Genomic DNA, 20,420 nt, shown 5'->3' on the forward strand with positions numbered 1-20,420 from the left:
CTACCCTTGGCCTTCAGTCATCGACTCGACCGCCACTCGACTCGGCTCGACCACCACCACATTGCGCCTGACGCGGTCGACACACACGCACACACACTACACGCACACACACCACAGGACACCGAAACCGATACACTCGTTTGCCGACTTCCTACACCCCTTACGGCTCTTAACTTTCCTTTGCCTTGCGTGTTTCGGTCAGCGCCCAGTCAGCAATGACCTTGGCCCATTAAACGAGCCCACGCGACCGACCGACCGATCGACCGCATCGCCAGCCCCGACAATGGTTCGTGTCACCGAGGAGCTGGCTCTGTCCGCAGAGCAGCTCACTCTATACCATGCCTCCGACCCCCTCCTCGGACACCTGCCTGTCCTCATCTTCCACGGCGCCTCTACTACTGCCAACTACACCCTCAACAGCTCCCGCGTCCAGATCCACGTCTACAGCCCCGCCGGCTATCAGTCGTTCCCGCGCCTGACCATCCAACCCAACTCGCCCTTCTACGCCGTCGTCAACCACCTGCCGCGCGAATGGCAGGGCGACGAGATCTACCGAGGCCTCGCCTTTGGCCTGTACAAGTACTTCCAGGAGCTGCCCGAGGTCGTCAAGAACCACCTCAAGAACACATACCCGACCACAAGGGGGCGCCGCCCGGGGAGTGGGCCGGCCCTCTTTGGCGAGCAGCACGCTGCTGACCTCGCCAAGAACATGATCAAGAGCGAAAACACCGTCGAAGTTCTCGAGACGTTACAGACCGCCCTGCAGACCCAACACCTGAGCAACGTGGACGTCGACTTTGTCCTGCCTCCCGGCTCCATTGTGCCCCTGCAACCCGAAGATCTCGACGACGCGCCCGAGGATGACGACGAGTTCCTGGACCCAACTCTACGGCAATATGGAGGATACACATCACTGGTGAAGCTGCTCGGCGAGCCTCTCTTCCTACCCACCTCCAGATTACGGCGGGCGCCTTCTAAGCCGACATCGCTGAATCGCAGCAAGTCCTTCTCCAAGGATCAAAAGGTGGATCTGAGAATGAAGCTCGGGGAGCTGGTCGACACGGAGGAGAGATACGTGCTGAAGCTGAATGAGCTGGTGAAGCACATCGCCGACGACTTTAGACAATCTGCGAAACAGCGTGACCCGAGCAGCCTGAGCCCCTCCGAAGAAGAGCTCGAGAAGCTTTTCCCACGGTCGGCGGATAGGATATTACAGGTCAACTCTGCCTTCATGGAGGAGCTGCGCAAGATTATGGACGACACCGAGGAGGAGGCTGTCAGGGATATGGAGGTGACGACGGTTGCACTGACGGGATCCAGGCTGGGGTCGCCATCCAAGATGAAGGATCCCACAGGCGCACTGGCGATCGCGAGGGTATTCCTCGAGTGGTTCCCAAAGTTCACAGACTGCTACCAGGAGTACATTCGCGCCAGCCAGCACTTCCCTACGCTTCTCAACTCGTTCCTGGACCAGCAGTCGAGCTTCCGTCAACGGGTTCTGCAGACGGGCGAGCAGACTGTTCGCTCAATTCTCATCGAACCCGTTCAGCGTCTTCCCCGATACAGTCTGCTCATCGACCAGATTGTGAGCTGTCTTCCCATGACACATCCCGCGCTGCAATCGATGCTCAAAGCCCGCGACATCATTACAAACATCTGCTCCATGGATGAGCCTATCCCAGATAAGCCACAAGTGACGAACCGCCTGCGCAACATGGTTGAAAGTTGGCCCCTCGACCTCGAGCCCCAAGGAAGACTCATCCTCGCAGCCGACTTTGTGGAGCTCCCCGCACCCTACCGTGTGCTTGATCCCCCGGAGGCGGCGGAGCGCGCCGGTATTTTCGTGTTGTTTTCAGATTGCCTGGTCATTTTGAAGAAGCTAGGCCCGAAGCCAATGATTGGCAAGGACCTGTTGCGCGAAATCGACAAGCCTTCAGCAGCGGGTCTTCTCTTGTCCATGACGAATGCCGCCGGTGGCCAGCCGACCTACGAGCTTGCATTCACAGGCTGGCATAATCTGGCAGACGTGCGCTTCACTGAATCGACAGATGGCAAGCTTATTTGGATGACTTCAACCCAGGAGATGAAGGGAGCGCATGCAGGAGAGTGGGTGACGGGCACCGCTGTCACGTCGCGGTGCTTCTTGCTGGAGGAGACCTTTACGAGAGCGTCAAAGTGGACGGAAGACATTGTAAAGGCCCGTGTGGAGGGTCGGTTCTCGGAAAAGGAGCGCGAGGACCCTTCGTGGACCCTTCGTTCTATCAGAATGTCGGATAATAACCTCGGTTTTTTCGCTGCCGTCTTCCAGGAGGGCGCCGACCAGCTCATTGATGGCCGGAGGGAGCCTGCACCCATTCGCATCGTCATTGACCACGAAAAGGGCACCAAGGGTGCGCCGATTGGACATTACGGCGTTGAAATCACGGTCAACGTCAACAGTGGCGACCTGAAGAAAGTGAAGATGGTGACTGCTGGCTTGAACGGCAAACAGTTCACAGACGATGTAGCGCTGGACGACTTCTTGCCGACGCTTACACGACGGAGTAAGATGATTCATATCTGCCAGATAGAAGCGAAACGCTAACGTGAAGCACAGTCATTCAATTACTGGGCACGCAGTTCAGCGTGTCAAATATGCGACTCGCACCCGCGTTGGTATCATACTACACCAAGATTCTTAAAGGCCTGCCGCTCATGACGAGGGCAGAGAAGACGAGGTCGTTCCTTGCTTCTTCCCCAGTGAAGGGACTCTTCTCCAGCATCTGGGGTGGCTCAACCAACACTGAAGCACATAGCCCGCCTAAGCACAGCAGAACGCCCGTGACGAATGTGTTCCCTCCACCAATTTCACGAGCAAATAGTGAGGCAGGGTCCATCTACGGCTCGGCCAGGGGCAAAGACGGGATCAAAATGGGCGGCGACGACCGCCCCGAGAACCCCCTCGTACGGCTCGAGCAGACCTTTACAGGATACGTCGCCAGTCTCCAGGCCCGCAAAGGTAGTATCATCGGACGGATGCTGCTGAACCGATCCCTTGCCGACGAACTCCTGGTCAATGATCTCTACAACCGGCTGATTGAGAGTCCGTTTGATCTCGACGCCTCGTCAGAGTGTAGCGCGGATGTGATATTTGTTGCCTTTGAGAAGTTCATTCGCATCGCTTGGGGCGAGCAGATGGGTCCAATTATGACGAAGCAGACCCTGGATACATTGCTGGAGCGTATGAACCGACAAGTACCAGGAAACTTTGCCGACTTTGTCAACTTCATCTTCAAGGAGATGGCGCCACAAAACCAAAGGGCATTCACGGCTCTGATCAAGTTGCTTGCCGACTTGCTTGATGGCTGTGGCAATGATGGCGACAGAGGCATCCTGACGGTTTCGTTTGCAGAACTTCTCGTTTCGGATGGTACAGCGCAAGCCTACATCAACCTGCTGGACCGTCTTGTCGAAGACTGCGATAGAATCTTTGACGATGCCGGGTTCGGCGTCAACCTGACTGTTCAACAAGCCTTCGAGTCTATGAACTCTCGTAGCGGCAAGTCGCATTCGGGATCGCTGACTTCAAATACGTCTTCAATCAGACGCAAATTCGGGTTCGACACTTTGCTGCGGCAGAACAGCAAGAACGACTCGGAGCGGCCATCCGTTTGGCGCACGCTCAGCAAACATGGTCGGCACCCTGCCTCTGCAGATGCAGCCTCGAGTTCTAGTCTATCCAAGATGACATCGTCACGGGCAAGGTCAATCGACTCGGGGACACAACCGGGGCCTAACAAGCTGAGAAGACCCGGCTCAAGAGACAGACCACCGATTGCTGGTGCTTTTGACGAGCTTCCCAGACCGAGCAGCTCGCAACGGCCTGACATGCGCCTGGAGACGATCGGTGAGCCCGACGTCGAGTCAACGCCTCCTGTCAAGTCATCAAAGAAGAAGCGGCGTAGCTCTCTATCTGATCTGCGAAGCCTTATGGAGGCGGCGACGATCACGGACCCCAGGGAGAAGATTGAGGAAGCGATGATGCCGTTGCGCATCAACAAGCAGACTTCAGAAAAGTTCAACTCGACGCCCCGGATACCCTCGCCATCTAGGATACCGATAAGCCCGACATCCCAGAGCCTGCGGTCTCCTCGCATGATCTCGCCGCGCCAAAAGGAGAACCCCATGTCGCCTCAAGCGTTGTTCTCGTCACCGCCAGCGCCCCCCGATCGCGAAAATACTCCCAGCCGTACACCAAAGGGACATGCTAGAGGCCTGTCCACTTCCAATATCCCAACACTCAAACCGACTCGCCCGATAGGCCCAGTCTCTCAATCGACCGACTCAATCCCCAGACCATCTACGAGTCCTGGCAAGCCACCGGGAAGCGGCAAGCTCCGCCTACAGTCGCCACAGAAGCTCCGGGAGCGGCTGCAGACGGAGAAGAAGGCGGTTGAGGATGTCGACGCATCACTTCAGTCGGAGCTGTCCAAGATTGCCGAAGAGATGTCACGAGTCAACTCTGGTCTCGGTGGACGCACCAACACGCTGGACCTGCGCAAGCTGACAGCTTCGGTCAAGACGCTCGAGGAACGGATACCGACGATGATGTCGGAGCTGACGGACCGACAGACGGCGATCCAACGCGACATGGAGAGCACGCTGAGAGCATCCGAGACAAAAGTCAAGAGCATTGATCAGCTGTACAGAGAATCGACGGCCGAGAACGAGCTCATGTACGAGAAGTTCAACAGCGAGTTGGGCAAGATTGTCAAGGCGCTCAAGGGCAAGGGCCGAGAAGACAAGGAAGAGCTCATTCGAAGCCTACGTGAACACAGCGAGGAGACGGCGAGGGTGAAGAAGGAGAACGCGCGGCTGAAGAGGGAGATTGTCAGTCTGCGGACGGTCATGAAGGGTGCCGACTGAAGAAACATCTGACCGAGATCAAGATTGGTGTCAGAATTGCGATGCGGTACTTCACGGTACAGAGAGAGAACGAGAAAAGAGTGTGTGTATAAGACTGGACAGGGGGCTTGCGGCGTTTATTTTTTTGCGGATTAGTTGCGTTGCGAGCGAGTCCTTGGTTTTCTTTAACAGGTACGGGGTGTACCATTACTACAACTTGCTTACTGGTTTGATTCACTGGTATATGCAAAAAAAGAGGCCCGGCATTCGAGACCAAGCCTGAGAAACGGGTTTGATGCGGACCTCTATTTTTCTTTTTTCGTTTGCCCGTCTAGTTGCGTCTGAGCAGGCAGGTGGGCATCAGGCAGACAAGGCAAGATGGACGGGGTAGATTACGGACAGTCTAGGGACGGGGATGGGGATTGAATGGAACGGGATGGAATAGGGACACTGGACTCTTGGGCTTTTTGGCGGATGGGTTGGATGGGATTGAATGAAGGAACGGAATGTGGGATGTGGGATGTTCTTTTTTTCTGGTTGGTGTGTGGAGGGGAATAGGGGTCTGCGGTGGTCTAGATGTTGTGGGTATTGGGAGAAGACTGAGAGAAGTGTGAGTGAGTGCGTGTCCCGGATCGACTGGGTTGAATTGAAAGCATCAAGATCACAAACTTGTGAGCATTAAGTGAGGAGTGTGAGGAGTGAGGGGGTGGAAATGTGAGGAGTGACGCCCTCTTGGCAAGTAGAGGGGGAGATGATGATTCTTGGCAAATCTAATGCTGTGAAGCCCAAGCTTAGGGTGGAATCGTCCTTTGGGCTGAGAGGATGGACCCTTTTTTTTTTTTTTTTTTCACCGTCGTACCAACCGCTGTCCCAAGGTTCCGGATCGGAAGACGGTGAACGGATGTTTCTTATTTCTTTCCCGTCTGCTCTTTTGAGACATTGGGCTGGCTGAAATGCCATAAGTTGAGGTGCTTGGGTACAAAGAAGGCCAGACGTGGTACACCGCCCAGACCTCCGACTAAAGATACTCTTACATTGCGGTCCGACCCCGCGCTACCTTCCCTAGAGTGCATTTGAGGTACCTAGTGGCATCCCTCGTAAAGAATTGGGACATTTCGAGTGCTTGGTGGCATCCAATGTTTATACCTACTTACGGTGTAATTACCTAAGCACTGCTCGAGTTGGGGAAAGTAGGGTTTGCTAAAGGCACAAGACGGCCCGTGCCCTTCCCTTTATCATGTTTACCTGTGTTTTTTCGCACTTGGAACTTGCAAGATTGGTTCCATAGGAAGGTAAGTATCTTGTAGCATGGTGTGGTGTGGTGCCTGCCATTCTGAAAATTGCCGAGCGAACCCCTCCTTCCAAGTTCTCTCTCTCCGTCGGGTGCCTCCCTCTTTTTGCGGGCACCGGGTTCCACTAGCGGTAGCGAGCAAGAGGTGCGGCGTTGGCTCTGGCGCTGGTCGGGGGTTTCGTTTCAATGGTGGGCTGTTCCGTCTGGTGCTGGCTAACTGTCCTGCTCTCACCACTTGTTTTCTTCTATTCGTGCCTACCTTAGGTACCAAACAAGACAGAACCCTGTGAGGAGGTACTTTGCGCCAAGTACCTGTAAACAACCCCTCCAAAGGCAGGCACCCTGGACCTTTACTGCCCTGGACGTACGGATACTTTGTAGAAACGTCTGGCCTGTGAGAGTGCCTGAGAAACGTGCAAGTGGGCTGTGGCACGTCCCAAGGCTCCACTCGCGCGTCTAGCTAAGGTAAACGGTAAACCAAACCACCCCGCCAAAAAGAAAGTAAGAAACATCGCCAGAGAACCACCACCACCACCACCACCACCACCGCCACCACCGCCCGCCATCGCACACACACAATCTACCTACTCCCACGACACCTCTCCTTCCTCACACTCTCACATAACCCACGGAGTCCACTCTTCCTCGCGACCACCACTTTTTAGTCTCTTTCCCCAAACCCACCGCCTTCTCTTCCCTTACCCGTCTACCTTAGGTTGAGTCAGCCACAGGACCCCCTGCTCTACACCGCACCTCTCTTTCTTCATTCTCTCCTTCCTGGACAATATCCCGTGGGGGTCGCGCTAAGCATTTCACCTGCTTTCCTTTTCGCCTCCGAATCTCCTGGGGACGAAAGACCACCGACCCGGCGCATAACAACCCACAACGAGAAGCCCGACGCAGTCCAACGACGGACACACACGTCGCTCCCGACCGTCGCAACCATCATACCCAAGAGCGTGTGAAGCACGGGTTATAACACACATACACACATACAGTCACGACCCCTCGAAACCGTGCCCAACATGGAGGACCAGCTGGTTTCGCTGCTGGCCAACACCCAGAGCTCCGATCAGGGTCCCCGCCAACAGGCCGAGATCGAGCTCAAGCACGCTCGCGCGAACCCGGCCTTCCCTACATCGCTGGCCAACATCGCCAACCACAACTCCATCGACGTGGCAATCCGCCAGGCCGCCCTCAGCACTCTGCGCCTCTTTATTGAGAAGAACTGGAACACAGAGGACAGGGACTTTGCTGAGCCCCCCGTCGACATTTCCGATGCGTCACGCGAGCAGCTGCGGAATACTCTGCTCGAGATCGCCCTCAGCGATGAGGACAAGAGACCTGTCAAGGTCGCTGCTAGGTATGGTGGTGCGCTCGTCTCTGCCTAGGAGTTCCCAATTCGACATCGCCCGAAGCATCTCGAACCCACTCGTCGTCTTCAGGAAACCCCAAAGAGAGAACAACCGCCTTGCTGACTTGTGCTTTTCTCCCCATCTCTAGCTATGCTATCGGCAAGATTGCGTCGGCCGACTTCCCCGAGCGATGGCCCAGCCTATTGCCTACCGTCCTGGGCGTCATCCCCACGAGCACCGACGTCCAACTTCACGGCGCCCTGCGAGTCCTAGGCGACATTATTGATGAGAGCTTGAGTGAGGACCAGTTCTTCACCATGGCGCGGGATATCGTCAAGGCAGTCACCGAAGTCGCCCTCAACGAGAACCGGAAACCCAATCTGCGCGCCCTCGCCATCTCAGTCTTCCGATCGTGCTTCGACCTCATGGATATCATCAAGGAGGACCATATGAAGGAAGTCAGGGGCTTTGCCGAGGAGGCGCTCAAGGACTGGTACCCCTTTTTCGCCCAGGTGCTCAAGTCCCGCCTCCCCGAAGCCGCTGGCGAGCTCACCAGCAACGGCCAGCCTCCGAGCTGGAACCACATTATTGCACTCAAGCTGCAGGTGGTCAAGACTCTGTTGAAGGTCAAGTCTGTCTTCCCGCACCTGCTCCTGCCGCACAGCACGAGCCTCTTTACTGCCGTCTGGGAGGAGCTCTCCCTCTTGCAGAAGCCCCATGAGGACCTCTACATAGGACACGAGGCCCAGGGCCGTCTCGAGGACTCGGACAGCCTGCCGTACACTCTGGACTTTTTGATTCTCGAGGAGCTGGACTTCCTCAACCAGTGCTTCCGCGCGCCGCCCGTCCAGGCCGAGCTCGAGGCCCAGCTGTCTGCCCACGCTTCGGCAGGGGAGACCCCCTGGATGGTCGACGTCATGAAGATGGTTGTCGGATACTCTCGCATCAGCCGCGAGGAGGAGGAGCTATGGGATATCGACTGCTCTCTGTACCTTGCCGAGGAGACTAGCGTTACGGCAAACTACACTGCGCGCACGGCATCCGGCGACTTGCTCATTAAGCTTGGCGAGTGGTATAGCGAAAAGGCAGTCGAGGGCCTGTTTGGCTACACCAAGACTCTTTTCCCCGGCGATGGGTCCACGTGGAGAAGCCAGGAGGCGTCACTTTACCTTTTCAACATGCTCCTGAGCGACTTCCAGGATATGGAGAAGCCCATCCCCGAGGCGTTGTCCGAGGCCTACCTCGGCCTGGTCGATTATGCTGTCAACCAAAACGAGCAGCCCCTCCTGAGAGCCCGAGGCTACCTCGTTGGAGGCACCCTTGCCCGTGGGTTCCAGACCCCTCCCGCTCTCTTCGACCGTATTATCCAATGCATCACCTCCGAAGAGTCCGAGGTTGTTCAAGTCGCCTGCATCAAGGCCGTCGAGGGCTTCATCCGCTCCGGCAGGGTCACTTCTGACCGCCAAGTTCCCATCATCAACGCTATTGCGCAGTACATGCAGAACAAGGACCCCGAAGAGATGGAGGATGCCGACGAGCTCCTCGTTACTCTTGCTGAGTCTCTGCGTGCAGCCATCAACATGGACACCAGAATTGTCCTCTCCCAGGATGTCCCTTCCGTCGACCTTCTCTTCATGGTTGCCAAGCTTGGCGCTTCCAACTTCCAGGCTACTATGTTGATTTGCGAAGCCTTTGAGGAGATTGTTCGTGCCCTGTCCGATACCGCTTCCTACACTGCGCTTTGTGCCAAGATTCTGCCCACACTTACTGCGGCCTTCAACACCGCCAACGTCACCCAGGATGATCCCCTTGTCACCGTTGCTACCGAATTGCTTACCGCGCTTGTCGAGCACGGCTCCGAGCCCCTGCCTGCTGGTTTCGTCGCCGCTACGCTTCCTAAGCTGAACCGTCTGCTGATGGAGTCGAATGAGGGCGAGGTCCTTCGTCCTGGTGCTGAGTCTGTCAAGTACCTCCTGATGCATGACCACCACCAAGTCTTTGGCTGGCACGACGAGAACAACCGCTCGGGTCTGGAAGTCTGCCTCCATATCATTGACCGCTTGTTGGGACCTTCTGTTGAGGACAACTCTGCTTCCGAAGTTGGCGGACTCGCGGCAGAGCTCGTCGAGAAGGCCGGACAGGAGCGTCTTGGCCCCTTTTTGCCTCAGCTGTTGCAAGCTGTCGCTACCAGATTGGCGTCGGCTGAGGCTGCTCCTTTCATCCAGTCTCTGATCCTTGTCTTTGCTCGTCTGTCCCTCGTCGGCGCTAGTGATGTTGTCGAATTCCTCAGCCAGATCCAGATCCATGGAAACACCGGTTTGCAGGTTGTTCTGAGCAAATGGCTTGAGAATTCAGTCAGCTTTGCAGGCTATGATGAGATTCGCCAAAAGTAAGTGTCTCAAGATCAGCCTTGTAAACCAGTACTAACGTTCTGCAGTGTTATTGCTTTGTCCAAGCTTTACTCTCTGAACGATCCCCGCCTCGCCCAAACAATGGTCAAGGGCGACCTCATCGTGAACAGCAACAACGATGGCAGAATCATGACGCGCTCACGCGCCAAAGCCAGTGAGTAGACTGCTGAATGAGTGGACTGCCTGATTGCTAACATCACAAGCAGACCCTGACCAATACACAGTCATTCCTGCCTCCTTGAAGATTCTCAAGGTTCTCATCGAGGAGCTTCTTTCCGCGTCTGGAGCCAACGCCGCCGCAAATGCTGCAGCAGTAGCCGCCGCAGCAGAGTTCGCCGATGAGGAGAACGAAGACGACGGATGGGAGGATGAGCCCGAGACGCTCGACCTTAGCCTGGGCGGCACCAAAGCGGATCTGATGTCCTTCATCGAAGGCTCGGGTGCCCGCCAACGCGACGACGAGACACAGGCGTACCTGACCGAGTTCTTCATGCGCGCGGCGCGCGAGAACGTGGCCAACTTCCAGGAATGGTACGGCATGCTCACCGAGGAGGAGCGAGGAAAGCTTAACGAGCTGGCTAGCGCTGCCGGCCAGTAGGAAAGCGCTGCGGCCGAGCCGGACAGCGAAGACGAGACGGACAGTGAAGACGAGACGACGCCTACTCCTGAGGATCATGGATGGAGGACCACGGAATCGGTTCTGCTGCGGTTGCCGCCGAAATCCGCTCGGAAGCGGTATTTGCGAAGAAAGTTATACTCTTAATGCGCGCGACGAATGCTTTCACGCGCGGAAAGTTGCTACCTCTCTTGTCGTCGGCTTTTGAACACGGCGATATATAAATAGCAGACCGACTTTATATAGTTGGATGGAAAGCACCTCCGCGTTTGGCGCGATGAAGGGAGACTGCACCAAAAAGAAAAAAAGACGGGAGAACACGGAGGCCTCGGAACGGACAAACGAATTGGAACGAAACACCCCTTTGTAGATAGACGCCACAACATCCACTAGAAGACGGATGGCAAGTCGCCGTGAGGAAGGCGAAGAAAAAAAGATTAGCGATACGTTTTGGCTGTGGCTATTGTCAGTCAGTGGCTGTGGGCGCTGTGCGAGTCCGGCATGATTAGCTTAGGATCATGGTGGGTAATGGCGCAACGCTGTCGTAGATATAATGTTAGACAAAGTATTGATTGCATTTGATACCATTCTTGGTGTCTTTGTGTCTCGTTTCTGATGGCTGGCTGTGAGTTAGTCTTGCTGTATTTTTGAAGGATCGCGAAGAGGGAACTGCACGGCAGTTGAGGGACGGTAACGAAGATGAGTAGAATCTGGCGAAGTGAACTTCATTGAGCTGATTGCGGGCTTAAGTCTTTACTCCGCCTCGTACAACTGCCTCGGTTTCGTATACAGCCTTCCCGCTTGGGATTTGTAGTGTGATTCTTTCATCTCTTGGGTTCTAGTCTTAGATCTAGGTACTTGAGCATTGGCTGAAAATTTGGTAGACAAAGACTTCAATAGGCGACTCGGGCAGGTATATAAATGGAATGTTCTGAGAGGAAGAAGGGGAAGAGCCAAAGATGCCGTATCCGGCGGCTTGTTGTCCTTGTTGTTGCACGTTGCTGCTGCCGATGAGGGAGGGGTCCAGTCTGAGCCTGGGATCAGACTTGAGATTTATACTGTGACGTTACAAGGGCGGATCCTACGGGGTTTTCCTGGTCTCCGGCTGTTGGTTTGGGTGTATTGAGATGCGTATATCTAGGGGACGTAGGATGATGAATATACGCGTAGGAATATCTTACATTTGGGAGTGGCAGATCGAGGATTGCTATTGTCAAGCTTAGGAGTATCACCCCGAGCATGATTAACCTTGTGAGAAAATCATCCATGATGTTCGCAGAAATGAGGACTGCGTTATAGCTGCGCTCGTCGCCAACCGCTTTCGCAGCTACCGACGACGAATGATGCAGAGTGGGTTACCTAACAGGAGCTCTAGTGCACTTGTCCATACTATATACGCATTTCCATGGCCATTCTCGGTTCTGAATGGAGTTTTGTTATCTTGATGAGAGAGAGAAATGCGAGAATAGATGTCACAGGACATAGATTGAAGAAGAACGTTTGCTTGGAACTGCCTCAAACATGAGGGGCGGTGTGTCCGCTAGCTTCGATGCATTGAAGAAGCCTCTCTCGTCATCACGCTCTGTGGTTTCTACATGATGGTCATGATTCAAATGGTTCCGGATTGATCTCGCGGGTTGAAGAAGCGCACCTTACGATTTGACATCACGAGGGTAGAGGCTTCAGTGACACAATCGCACCCTGCGGCCTAGGAAAGCAATGCATATGAAAGATACTCGTGTATATACGCATTTCTCTGAAGAACAAACACATTGTTTTGGAAGTCTAAAATGAGAGCGGGGGCGATTCTCATCACATACTTGAGAGGTTTGATCAGAGTCGGGCTCTCTGAGGTGTTCCAAAGTTCAGGATGGCTGCGCGGACATTGACAAGCTCTTGCGCCACATAGAGGCAAATCAGCAAGTAAACGAATTCAAAGGTGTAAAGAGTGGCCTCTGAGAGATTTGGATTGCTATACTCATCTTCATGGCTGCGAGGATCGAGATCTTCCGTCAAGGTATCACCGCCCACTACCGCCTGACCGTTATTGAAACTCTAAGTAAGGTGCAGGACTGACCTTGTGGCGTCGACAAACACATGAGAAAATAACGAAGCGCAAATAAAGAATGTTAACCTCGGCCATAAACTTCAACATTTGGCATTGACTTGAAGTCAGCCAGGCGCCAAGGACGTCGGAGTTTGGTCCGATCCAACGGCGATGCGGGGTCCGAAGATCGGCACTGAACCCGGCCGGATACCGACTCCAATTGGGAAAACGCTCACTTCTTCGAATCCAAAACGCTGGAGCCACATATCGGTAGAGACCGTTTCCCTGCCCGCAAATCCGACGTCTATAATACCTGCCCAAGGGCTCTCTTCCTGACTGGGACAACGACGCCCACGCGTGACACACCCGCCCCACTACCTCTTGCCCGGCCACTCACCCACCCACACAACTTGAGCCCTCACTTGACGAAAAGCGACAACAATTCATCAAGGCAAGATGGCCGAGCGGTCTAAGGCGCTAGCTTCAGGTGCTAGTCAAGTAATTGGCGTGGGTTCGAATCCCACTCTTGTCACATTACGAGGCGCGAGCCTCTATTTTTGTATTTTCTGAGTCCAACCTTTTGGTTGATGGAGCACACCGCAGCTTGGAAACCTTTTTTCGTTCTTTCTTTCTTTTTCTGTGCTGATTTCGGTGGCGTTAGCGGGGTAAATTTTTGGGTTGTGGCTGTGGATGGTGGGGGTGGCTTCGCCATACCGTTTCTCGAACCTCACTTCTTGAATTCATGGACTTGAGGTTTTTCAGGAATGGTGGAAAACGAGGCTTTTCTCAGGGAAGAAGGTTCTGCATGGTGGACTACGATCTATCTTCATTGTGTCCAGTGGTCCCATTTCTTCAAAATCGAAGGAGATTTGTCTGCAATTCCCTTCGTGCCTCCGCTTACAGGCAAGCTAATACCGCAAATGTTGAGTGCAACCAGATTTAGATTCTGGCACGTCACGTCTAAGAAGAAGATGCATGTTATTGATGTAAAATCATAGCAAGACCAAATTTGATTCGCTAACGTACTACGACACCAGCGCTACTCAAAACATGATTCTCCCAAAATTAACAAGTTGCTCGCGTATCACTGCAAGGGCCAACTAACAACCAACTCAAAAGATGTCCAATGATCACGAGAAAACATTAGCATCAGCATGACTACACCCAGGTCTCACATACTTTCATCTCATCCAGAAAAGAGCAAAATGCATATGCACATCGAACTGAAAACAAAAACCAAAAACAGAAAGACAAGCACCGAAGATGCACCGGGCAATGCAGATATATCCAACCAAGATTCTCACTGATCGACGAGACACATACACACATACACAGACGCACATGCGCGCATAAGACACACTATCCTGACATCAAGCCAAAGATGAAGAGTGGCCAATTCGGGCAAGGTCGAACATTACCTGTCTAGACCAAGACGGATAGACCATCGCAGTCCAGCTTTCAAGAGGAGGCGGAGGGGGAGGTACCAGGCTGCGTCTGCGACTGCAGAGCCTCGACGAGCGCAGTGAGCTTATCAATCTTGTCAGTGAGCTCCGAGATGCGCACCTCGACCACGGACGGCGCGTCCATGTCGTCGGCTTCCGCGGCGCGGGTCTGCGGGCGCGACGAGTGGTGCGACGAGGGATGATTGTCGCGCTCCGCGGGGCGCGGGGATCTTCCTCCCGCGCGGTATCCCGACGACGGGCGGTTCGCCTGGAAGACACCGAGGGAGCGCTGCTTCGTGGCGCCGGTGAGACCTCGGGGTCCCTTGAAGCCGGCGTACTCGTCCGAGTGTACGCGGCTGCGGATGCTCTCGTAGAGCTGGATCATGCCGACGATGGGGAGGTGGGTGGCCTTGAGGAGGATGATGCGGCTGTGGCGAAACTTGTCGTCTGAAGGGAGGAAGAGGCGGAGGGGGCGGAAGATGACGAGGGCGATGAGGTTGAAGGGCGGGTAGAAGTGGGTGAGGCGGTTGCTGGTCGAGGCCTCGAGGACGTAGACGCTGTAGACGTAGAGGTACTCCTCGCGGGCGTGGGTGATTACGCGGGAGAAGGAGTTGGAGAGCATACCGGTCAGGGAGCCCATGAGGAGGAAGGAGGAGAGGATGATGAACATGATCATGAGAGGGGGGCCAAAGACCTTGTCGATGTCGTCCATGATTTCGATGCCGACGTAGGAGGAGCCGAAGAAGATCTTTGTGAGGATCATGGTCATGTGGGAAAAGGTGTAGGCGTCCTGGCCAATGAGGGAGAAGGTGGTGAGGAAGCCGAGGTAGATGATGACGACGAGGACCATGAACTTGATGAAATCCTTGCTCATTTCTTTCAGGCACGGGATGAGGGTTCCCCAGTAGGGCGACAAGCTGAGGAGGGAGAACACGCGCGGGACCATGAAGAGAGCTTCCAGAGCGAAGACGTTGAAGGCAGTGTCGGTCATCTTCATGTCGTGGTTGGCAATACCGATAACGCCTGTGATAAAGTGTTAGCTCGTTGTAGGGAGGAGATGACGAGGGAAGGGGCTTGTTTACGCAGAACGGCAAAGGTGATACCGATGCCTATCATGATCATGTCAAACAGGTTCCAAATGTCCGTGGCATAGAAGATGGTTCCGGCATCGGCCCACTCGCTGAGCTCATCGTAGAGGAAGGCAGCGAGCCAGACGTACAGGACGATTTCGTTGTGGGTGATGCGTTCGGTGTTCTGGGTGACGAGGACGGAGTAGTAGAGGCACAGGAAGATGAAGAAGAAGAAGGCCTCCCAGAACTTGAGGTACTTTGGCACGCGCAGGCGGGAAAAGATGTCGGTCGTGTGGGCGTTGTAGAAGCGGGGCTTCTTCTCGGCGTGGACCGAGAGGCTGTCCCAGAAGATGATGTCGCCGTTCCAGATGCCCGTGACAATCTTCTGCACAACGTGCTGGCTGAGGAAGCGCTTGGCGTCGGCGACGGCGGCGATCTCGAGAGCGTTGAGGTTGGTGAAGGGCGAGGTCGGGTCGTCCTCCTCTTCCTCGTCCTGGTCGGCGTGCATGCTCATGGTGAGCCTGGAGAGTGAGGACAAGAGCTGGTAGCGCTTGGCGCTGCTTCCCGGGCGGACGGAGGCGCGGCGGCTGCCGCTGCGGTTGGACCAGCTGCCGCCGGAGAGCAGAGGGGAGTTTTCATTGCTCTCGAGATCCGCGTTGGGCGGCGGTGTGGCCGGCTCCTTGGGGTCGGGGATCTCGTAGAGGCAGAAATCGACAGCCTCGCGCTCCGAGAGGCGGGTGAGGAAGCGCCAAGCGACAATCTCACAGGCGTTGGCGCGGGCTTCGCAGAGGCCTTTGTTGGACTCGGCCTCGTCGACCGCATAGTGCCATTTTAGGGCGCTGGAATGTGTTAGAGACTGAGCTGGTGTGCGGTCGTTTTACCGCTTCACCCTCTTGGGAGAATACAGTAAATGAGAGGCATGGGAGATTGACTTACAGCAGGGCGTTGACGATGGCCCGGTTGGTGCAGGTCGCATTCAAGTGATCGACCAAGACTCGCAACGGCTCACCGGCCTGGGTGGTACGCAGCTGCTCAAAGGTGCTCGGCAGAACAATGACATCGGTGAAGTATCTAGACCGGATCCGTCAAGTCAGCAAAAACTCGGTCAACCGTTTTCCGTCTAGGGGCGGCGGGCGGTGGGAGAGCATCGCGGCTCTCAACGGGGGAAATGCCTATGAGACGAAGGGGCGCAAAACTTACACTGAGAGCTTCTTGACGACCTCGCGGAAGGTATCGTCCGTGTCAATGTCGGGCAGCTCAAACGTGTCAAAGTGCATGGACACGGGGCTCATGTCCCGGGACTTTGGCATTTTCTTGGACTTGACGCGGATAGGCATCTTGGCTGGTGCTTACTCGGTGCCTTTCTTTCGTGTGTATGCAATGCGATCCTGCAGCAGAGGAACGCAACTCGGATTGGCCAATGGGGGTAGCCGTGAGAAAAGATGCCTCCTTTTTTGCGGTGGTCAGCAATTCAGGGTCGCCAAGCGGTCAGCACGCTCTGGTTGATCTGGTTATCAGGTACTCGGGAAGATATGCCGCGTAATTTATCACTTGCAGCTGCGGAAGCAAACGAGCAACGGCAACGACATGCAGCAGCAAGCGGAAGATCCCAACTCAGCCACGGTGCAAAGCGCGAGACGGAGGCGGTCAACAGAGAGAGAGAGAAAAAACAGGATGCTGAGAAGCGGTCGGCCGAGGACGAAGATAGCTGAGCTTCCCGTCTCCAACCAGTGCCAAAGTGGAGTGCAACGGGAGGTCTTTGCGGCGCAGAACAGGGGTAAAGTGGACCCTGTTTTTACTGGAAACGAGGAACTTTGGTGGAGACCTGCGCGGGGTCGGATCAACCGACTGCCATTGGCCCGTGCAGGTGTTTCCGTCTGTTTGAGTCTAGCGTCAGTACATAGTACCTCAGTCCCTTAGGTCAGCGGCTTCCTTCCATGTTAAGAATACAAAAGATGCGCCAGGAACATCACACATTTTGTGACGATAACCGCTTGAGCTTGTCAATGGCTTCATTTCTTTGGAGTCTCACAGTGAGATCTTTCTTCATACGAACCCACGTAATGGGGACATGACCCAAGATCTTGCTGCAGTTCACAGTGCCAAGTGAATGTCTCATATTCGCAAACGGCAGTCGATGCCAAGCTCATTACGGCATCCATTCCTCCATTTACGTTACGTTTTCGTGGCATTCGCGATGGACCCTTCTCTCACCAGGCCACACCTGGCTTCCAATCGTCCACTCGCGAGCCAGAGAAATTTCAGAATAGGCAAGTAGGCTTTCAGAAGTACCCACCAAAGAGGCTTGTCTTTGCTTTCGATCTACATACACATCGATCGTCATCTACCTTAGTATCTATCAAGCGCCTTATGCACGTATTGAGCTTCGCCGTGTACCTACTTCAGCCCTAGAGATGCAGCAGCTTCAACAGAGCCGCGTCACGGTGGAGGATGAGCCAGCCGCCAACTTGCGGAACGTTATCAGTCATAAGGCTGGCTGAGCTTAAGCACTTTGGCATTTGCGCCCCATCGAACCGGGACTTTGGTGCTCTACCCGAATCCAATGGGGTGGCTGCCTAGCTTATCGAAGGATTCGGGGGGCTTTTTTCGTTCAGTGACGCGGCGCGGCGCTGTATTTGACGAGTAAAACCAATACTAAAGTCCCAGAGCTGAGCCTCATTCTGCATTTCGTGATGAATACCTGCCATGTCGGAGAGCAAACGCTTTGTTGGGGGAATTGGATATAACATCTACGACTTCGGACGTGAGTTCGGACGGATTCAGATGACAAGCTTCAACACACGCAAATCACTGTAGACAATCCATGGCTACACCAACATCTACCAGTGCGTCTACCGCGAGCGTAACTTCGTCCGAATCGTTGCCATCATGCACAACGGCAGTCCCGGGCAAGTACGGACACGTCCCGATCGACGCCTGCAACTCGTACTACGCCTTTGATCCCAGCTTTGGAGGCAACGTCGCGTTTACCGTTCTCTTTGGCATGTCGTTTGTAGCGCACATTGCCCAAGCCATTCTTTACAGAAAGGTACGCAATGCTGCTCGTCCTCCAGTCACAATGGCTTCCAAAACTAATGCCGAGACAGAGATTCTGCTGGGTTCTTTGCGTCGGCGCGTCGTGGGAACTGATAGCTTTCGTTCTCCGGTCCCTCGGCGCCAGGGACCAACAGCAGATTGGTTACCAGATTGGCGGGCAGCTCTTGTTCCTACTCGCTCCACTATGTTAGTTTCACTGCATGGCTCCGTATCACATCTGCGTGACGAGAAGCCAAAGTCCAAGCTAGAAAGCTGACGCCGTCCAGGGATCAATGCATTCGCCTACATGCTCTCCGCCAGACTCGTCTACTTCGTCCTGCCCGACCAGCGCGTGTTCCGCATCAAAGCGACGGCCCTCACCAAAATCTTTGTCACCATGGACGTCGTCTGCTTCCTGGTGCAAGGGGCGGGCGGCGCGATGATGTCCAATACGGAGGTCGCATCGGACGACCCCATCCTGCGGACCGGCAAGCAGGTGTACATGATTGGGTGCGGGCTGCAGCTCGCTTTCATTGTCGTCTTTTGTGGGCTCATGGGTCGCTTCTACGTCAAGATGAGGCGGGCACAGAGATTCAACCTCAACTTGAAACGGATCGGGGCCATGGTGTTGGTGATGTTTGTGGTGTTGGTTCTCATCATTGTGAGCTCTTTTCTTTTCTTAGTTGTCTTTGCAACCTGCACCTCCTTATCCCCCCACCCCTGTATGACAGAACATGTTTGACAAGAAGACGGGATGAACGGACCGAGCTGACACTTATTCTTCGCGGAGATCCGGATCATCTTTCGGTTGGTCGAGTTCGGACCGGGGGCGAACATGGACAACCCGATTCTGACAAACGAGAACTACGCGTTCGGGCTCGACGCACTGCCGATGGTGCTCGCGCTCGTGCTGCTCAACGCTGTGCATCCGGGTATCGTGCTCAGGGGCGACAACAGCGAGTTCCCTCGGCTGTCGAGGCAGGAGAAGAAGCAGGTGAAGCTGGAGAGGAAGGCTGCCAAGAGGGAGTCCAAGCTGGCCAAGAAGGCGGCGAGGGAGCAGAAGAAGAAGTTAAAGGCGGCGGGCCTGGAGGTGGATAGTGATGAGGGTGACTATGTTGCTATGGAGGAGAGGCCGTTGGCGGCGGATGAATATGACAGCAATGACAGGACTGGCGCTAGGAGAAGCCATCATGTTTAGAGGGGGAACATGACTGCCACTGTTCCGAGCCAAGGTACCTACTTGCCTTGCCCTAAATTGTGGCATCATGTGTACAATCAGTGTAGCGTAATAGCTCGGGCGTTTTGGCAGTTTAGATGGACCTTTGATGTGTCCGAGAACAAGCTTCTTACCTTACCTCAGGTGCCTAGTTCGTGCTGACACCAATCGGACTCTTGGGAATGTCGTCATGAAACAACACAGCGTTGCTTCTGACATGCATGCATGAATGGAATGGACTGCGTGTGCAGTATGTCGGCACATCTGTTCTCTGATTCTTGCGCGAATAATCGCAGGTGAAGACTTTGGGGGATTGTGATAAGTTCATCGCACTTCAGGTTTGGATGATGATGCTGCTGCGGCAAGTTCAAATGTCGTGGTGTGTGTACGTACCGTAAGACCCTGATTAGGTAATGTGGAAGGTATCTGATTTGACGATTCGACAGCATCGCCACGGGGATCCACCTGGCGCGGGAATTAGCGCGTGTTAAAAAAAGCACCATGACTGCCGCCAGCCTGCGATCAGCAGACACTGTGCTACTGTGATTAAACTGCATATATCATTATCCAAAACAGTGCAAATAGGCGATGTAATGTCCGGAGGATCTGGCTTGGTGGAGGCAGTGGAAACAAGCGAGGACAAACGCGCCTCAATGGCCCCTGCTCTCTGGCCCAAACCCACTTCCCTCCAACGATCCAACGATCCAGCTCCATTTCCCCCCGTTGGGTCCCCAACTCCTTCAATATCCCCCATCGAATGACTTCTTCCATCATTTATTCTCTCATCCCTGTCTACTTGGACTTGAACGGCCAAACCAACATGCAAGTTTGACAAGTTGGGCAACCCTCGAGAGAACAAAGGGCCGTGGAAGGAAGACCAACGGCTGCCCCCAAGATCGTTCCAGACAATGGTGACGAGAAAGAGAGAGGGAGAGCTTGCTAAGGTACAACTTCAAAGCTCCACTAGAGGAGAAACAACAGCTTTGGCATCTTGGGGGCCAGCTGCTGTCTGGTGTCTGTATGATCTGTATCACCTCCTGCAGAGGCCACGG

At 54.6% G+C, this 20,420-nt stretch overlaps 4 protein-coding genes across 4 annotated transcripts; 3 read left to right on the forward strand and 1 right to left on the reverse strand.

Moving 5' to 3' along the window:
• Window positions 1-283: 283 nt before the first annotated feature.
• CPAR01_04305 (RhoGEF domain-containing protein) lies at window positions 284-4,905 on the forward strand (the record flags this gene model as incomplete). Its single annotated transcript, XM_060488586.1, has 2 exons — window positions 284-2,543; window positions 2,597-4,905. The coding sequence occupies 2 exons, from the start codon at window positions 284-286 to the stop codon at window positions 4,903-4,905; spliced, it is 4,569 nt and encodes a 1,522-aa protein (XP_060352792.1).
• A 2,295-nt stretch (window positions 4,906-7,200) lies between these two features.
• Window positions 7,201-10,539, forward strand: CPAR01_04306 (importin-beta domain-containing protein; the record flags this gene model as incomplete). Its single annotated transcript, XM_060488587.1, has 4 exons — window positions 7,201-7,538; window positions 7,679-9,919; window positions 9,968-10,095; window positions 10,148-10,539. The coding sequence occupies 4 exons, from the start codon at window positions 7,201-7,203 to the stop codon at window positions 10,537-10,539; spliced, it is 3,099 nt and encodes a 1,032-aa protein (XP_060352793.1).
• Window positions 10,540-14,062: 3,523 nt separating this feature from the next.
• CPAR01_04307 (ion transporter) lies at window positions 14,063-16,453 on the reverse strand (the record flags this gene model as incomplete). The annotated part of the gene is made up of 4 exons (XM_060488588.1): window positions 14,063-15,069; window positions 15,129-15,955; window positions 16,053-16,187; window positions 16,317-16,453. 4 exons carry the CDS (start codon window positions 16,451-16,453, stop codon window positions 14,063-14,065), a joined length of 2,106 nt encoding a protein of 701 aa, XP_060352794.1.
• A 1,487-nt stretch (window positions 16,454-17,940) lies between these two features.
• On the forward strand, window positions 17,941-19,350 carry CPAR01_04308 (RTA1 domain-containing protein; the record flags this gene model as incomplete). Its single annotated transcript, XM_060488589.1, has 4 exons — window positions 17,941-18,165; window positions 18,224-18,359; window positions 18,440-18,813; window positions 18,943-19,350. 4 exons carry the CDS (start codon window positions 17,941-17,943, stop codon window positions 19,348-19,350), a joined length of 1,143 nt encoding a protein of 380 aa, XP_060352795.1.
• Window positions 19,351-20,420: the final 1,070 nt, after the last annotated feature.

This window comes from Colletotrichum paranaense, assembly GCF_030867605.1.
Source record: "Colletotrichum paranaense strain IMI 384185 chromosome Unknown Scaffold_3.1, whole genome shotgun sequence".
NCBI lineage: Eukaryota > Fungi > Ascomycota > Sordariomycetes > Glomerellales > Glomerellaceae > Colletotrichum > Colletotrichum paranaense.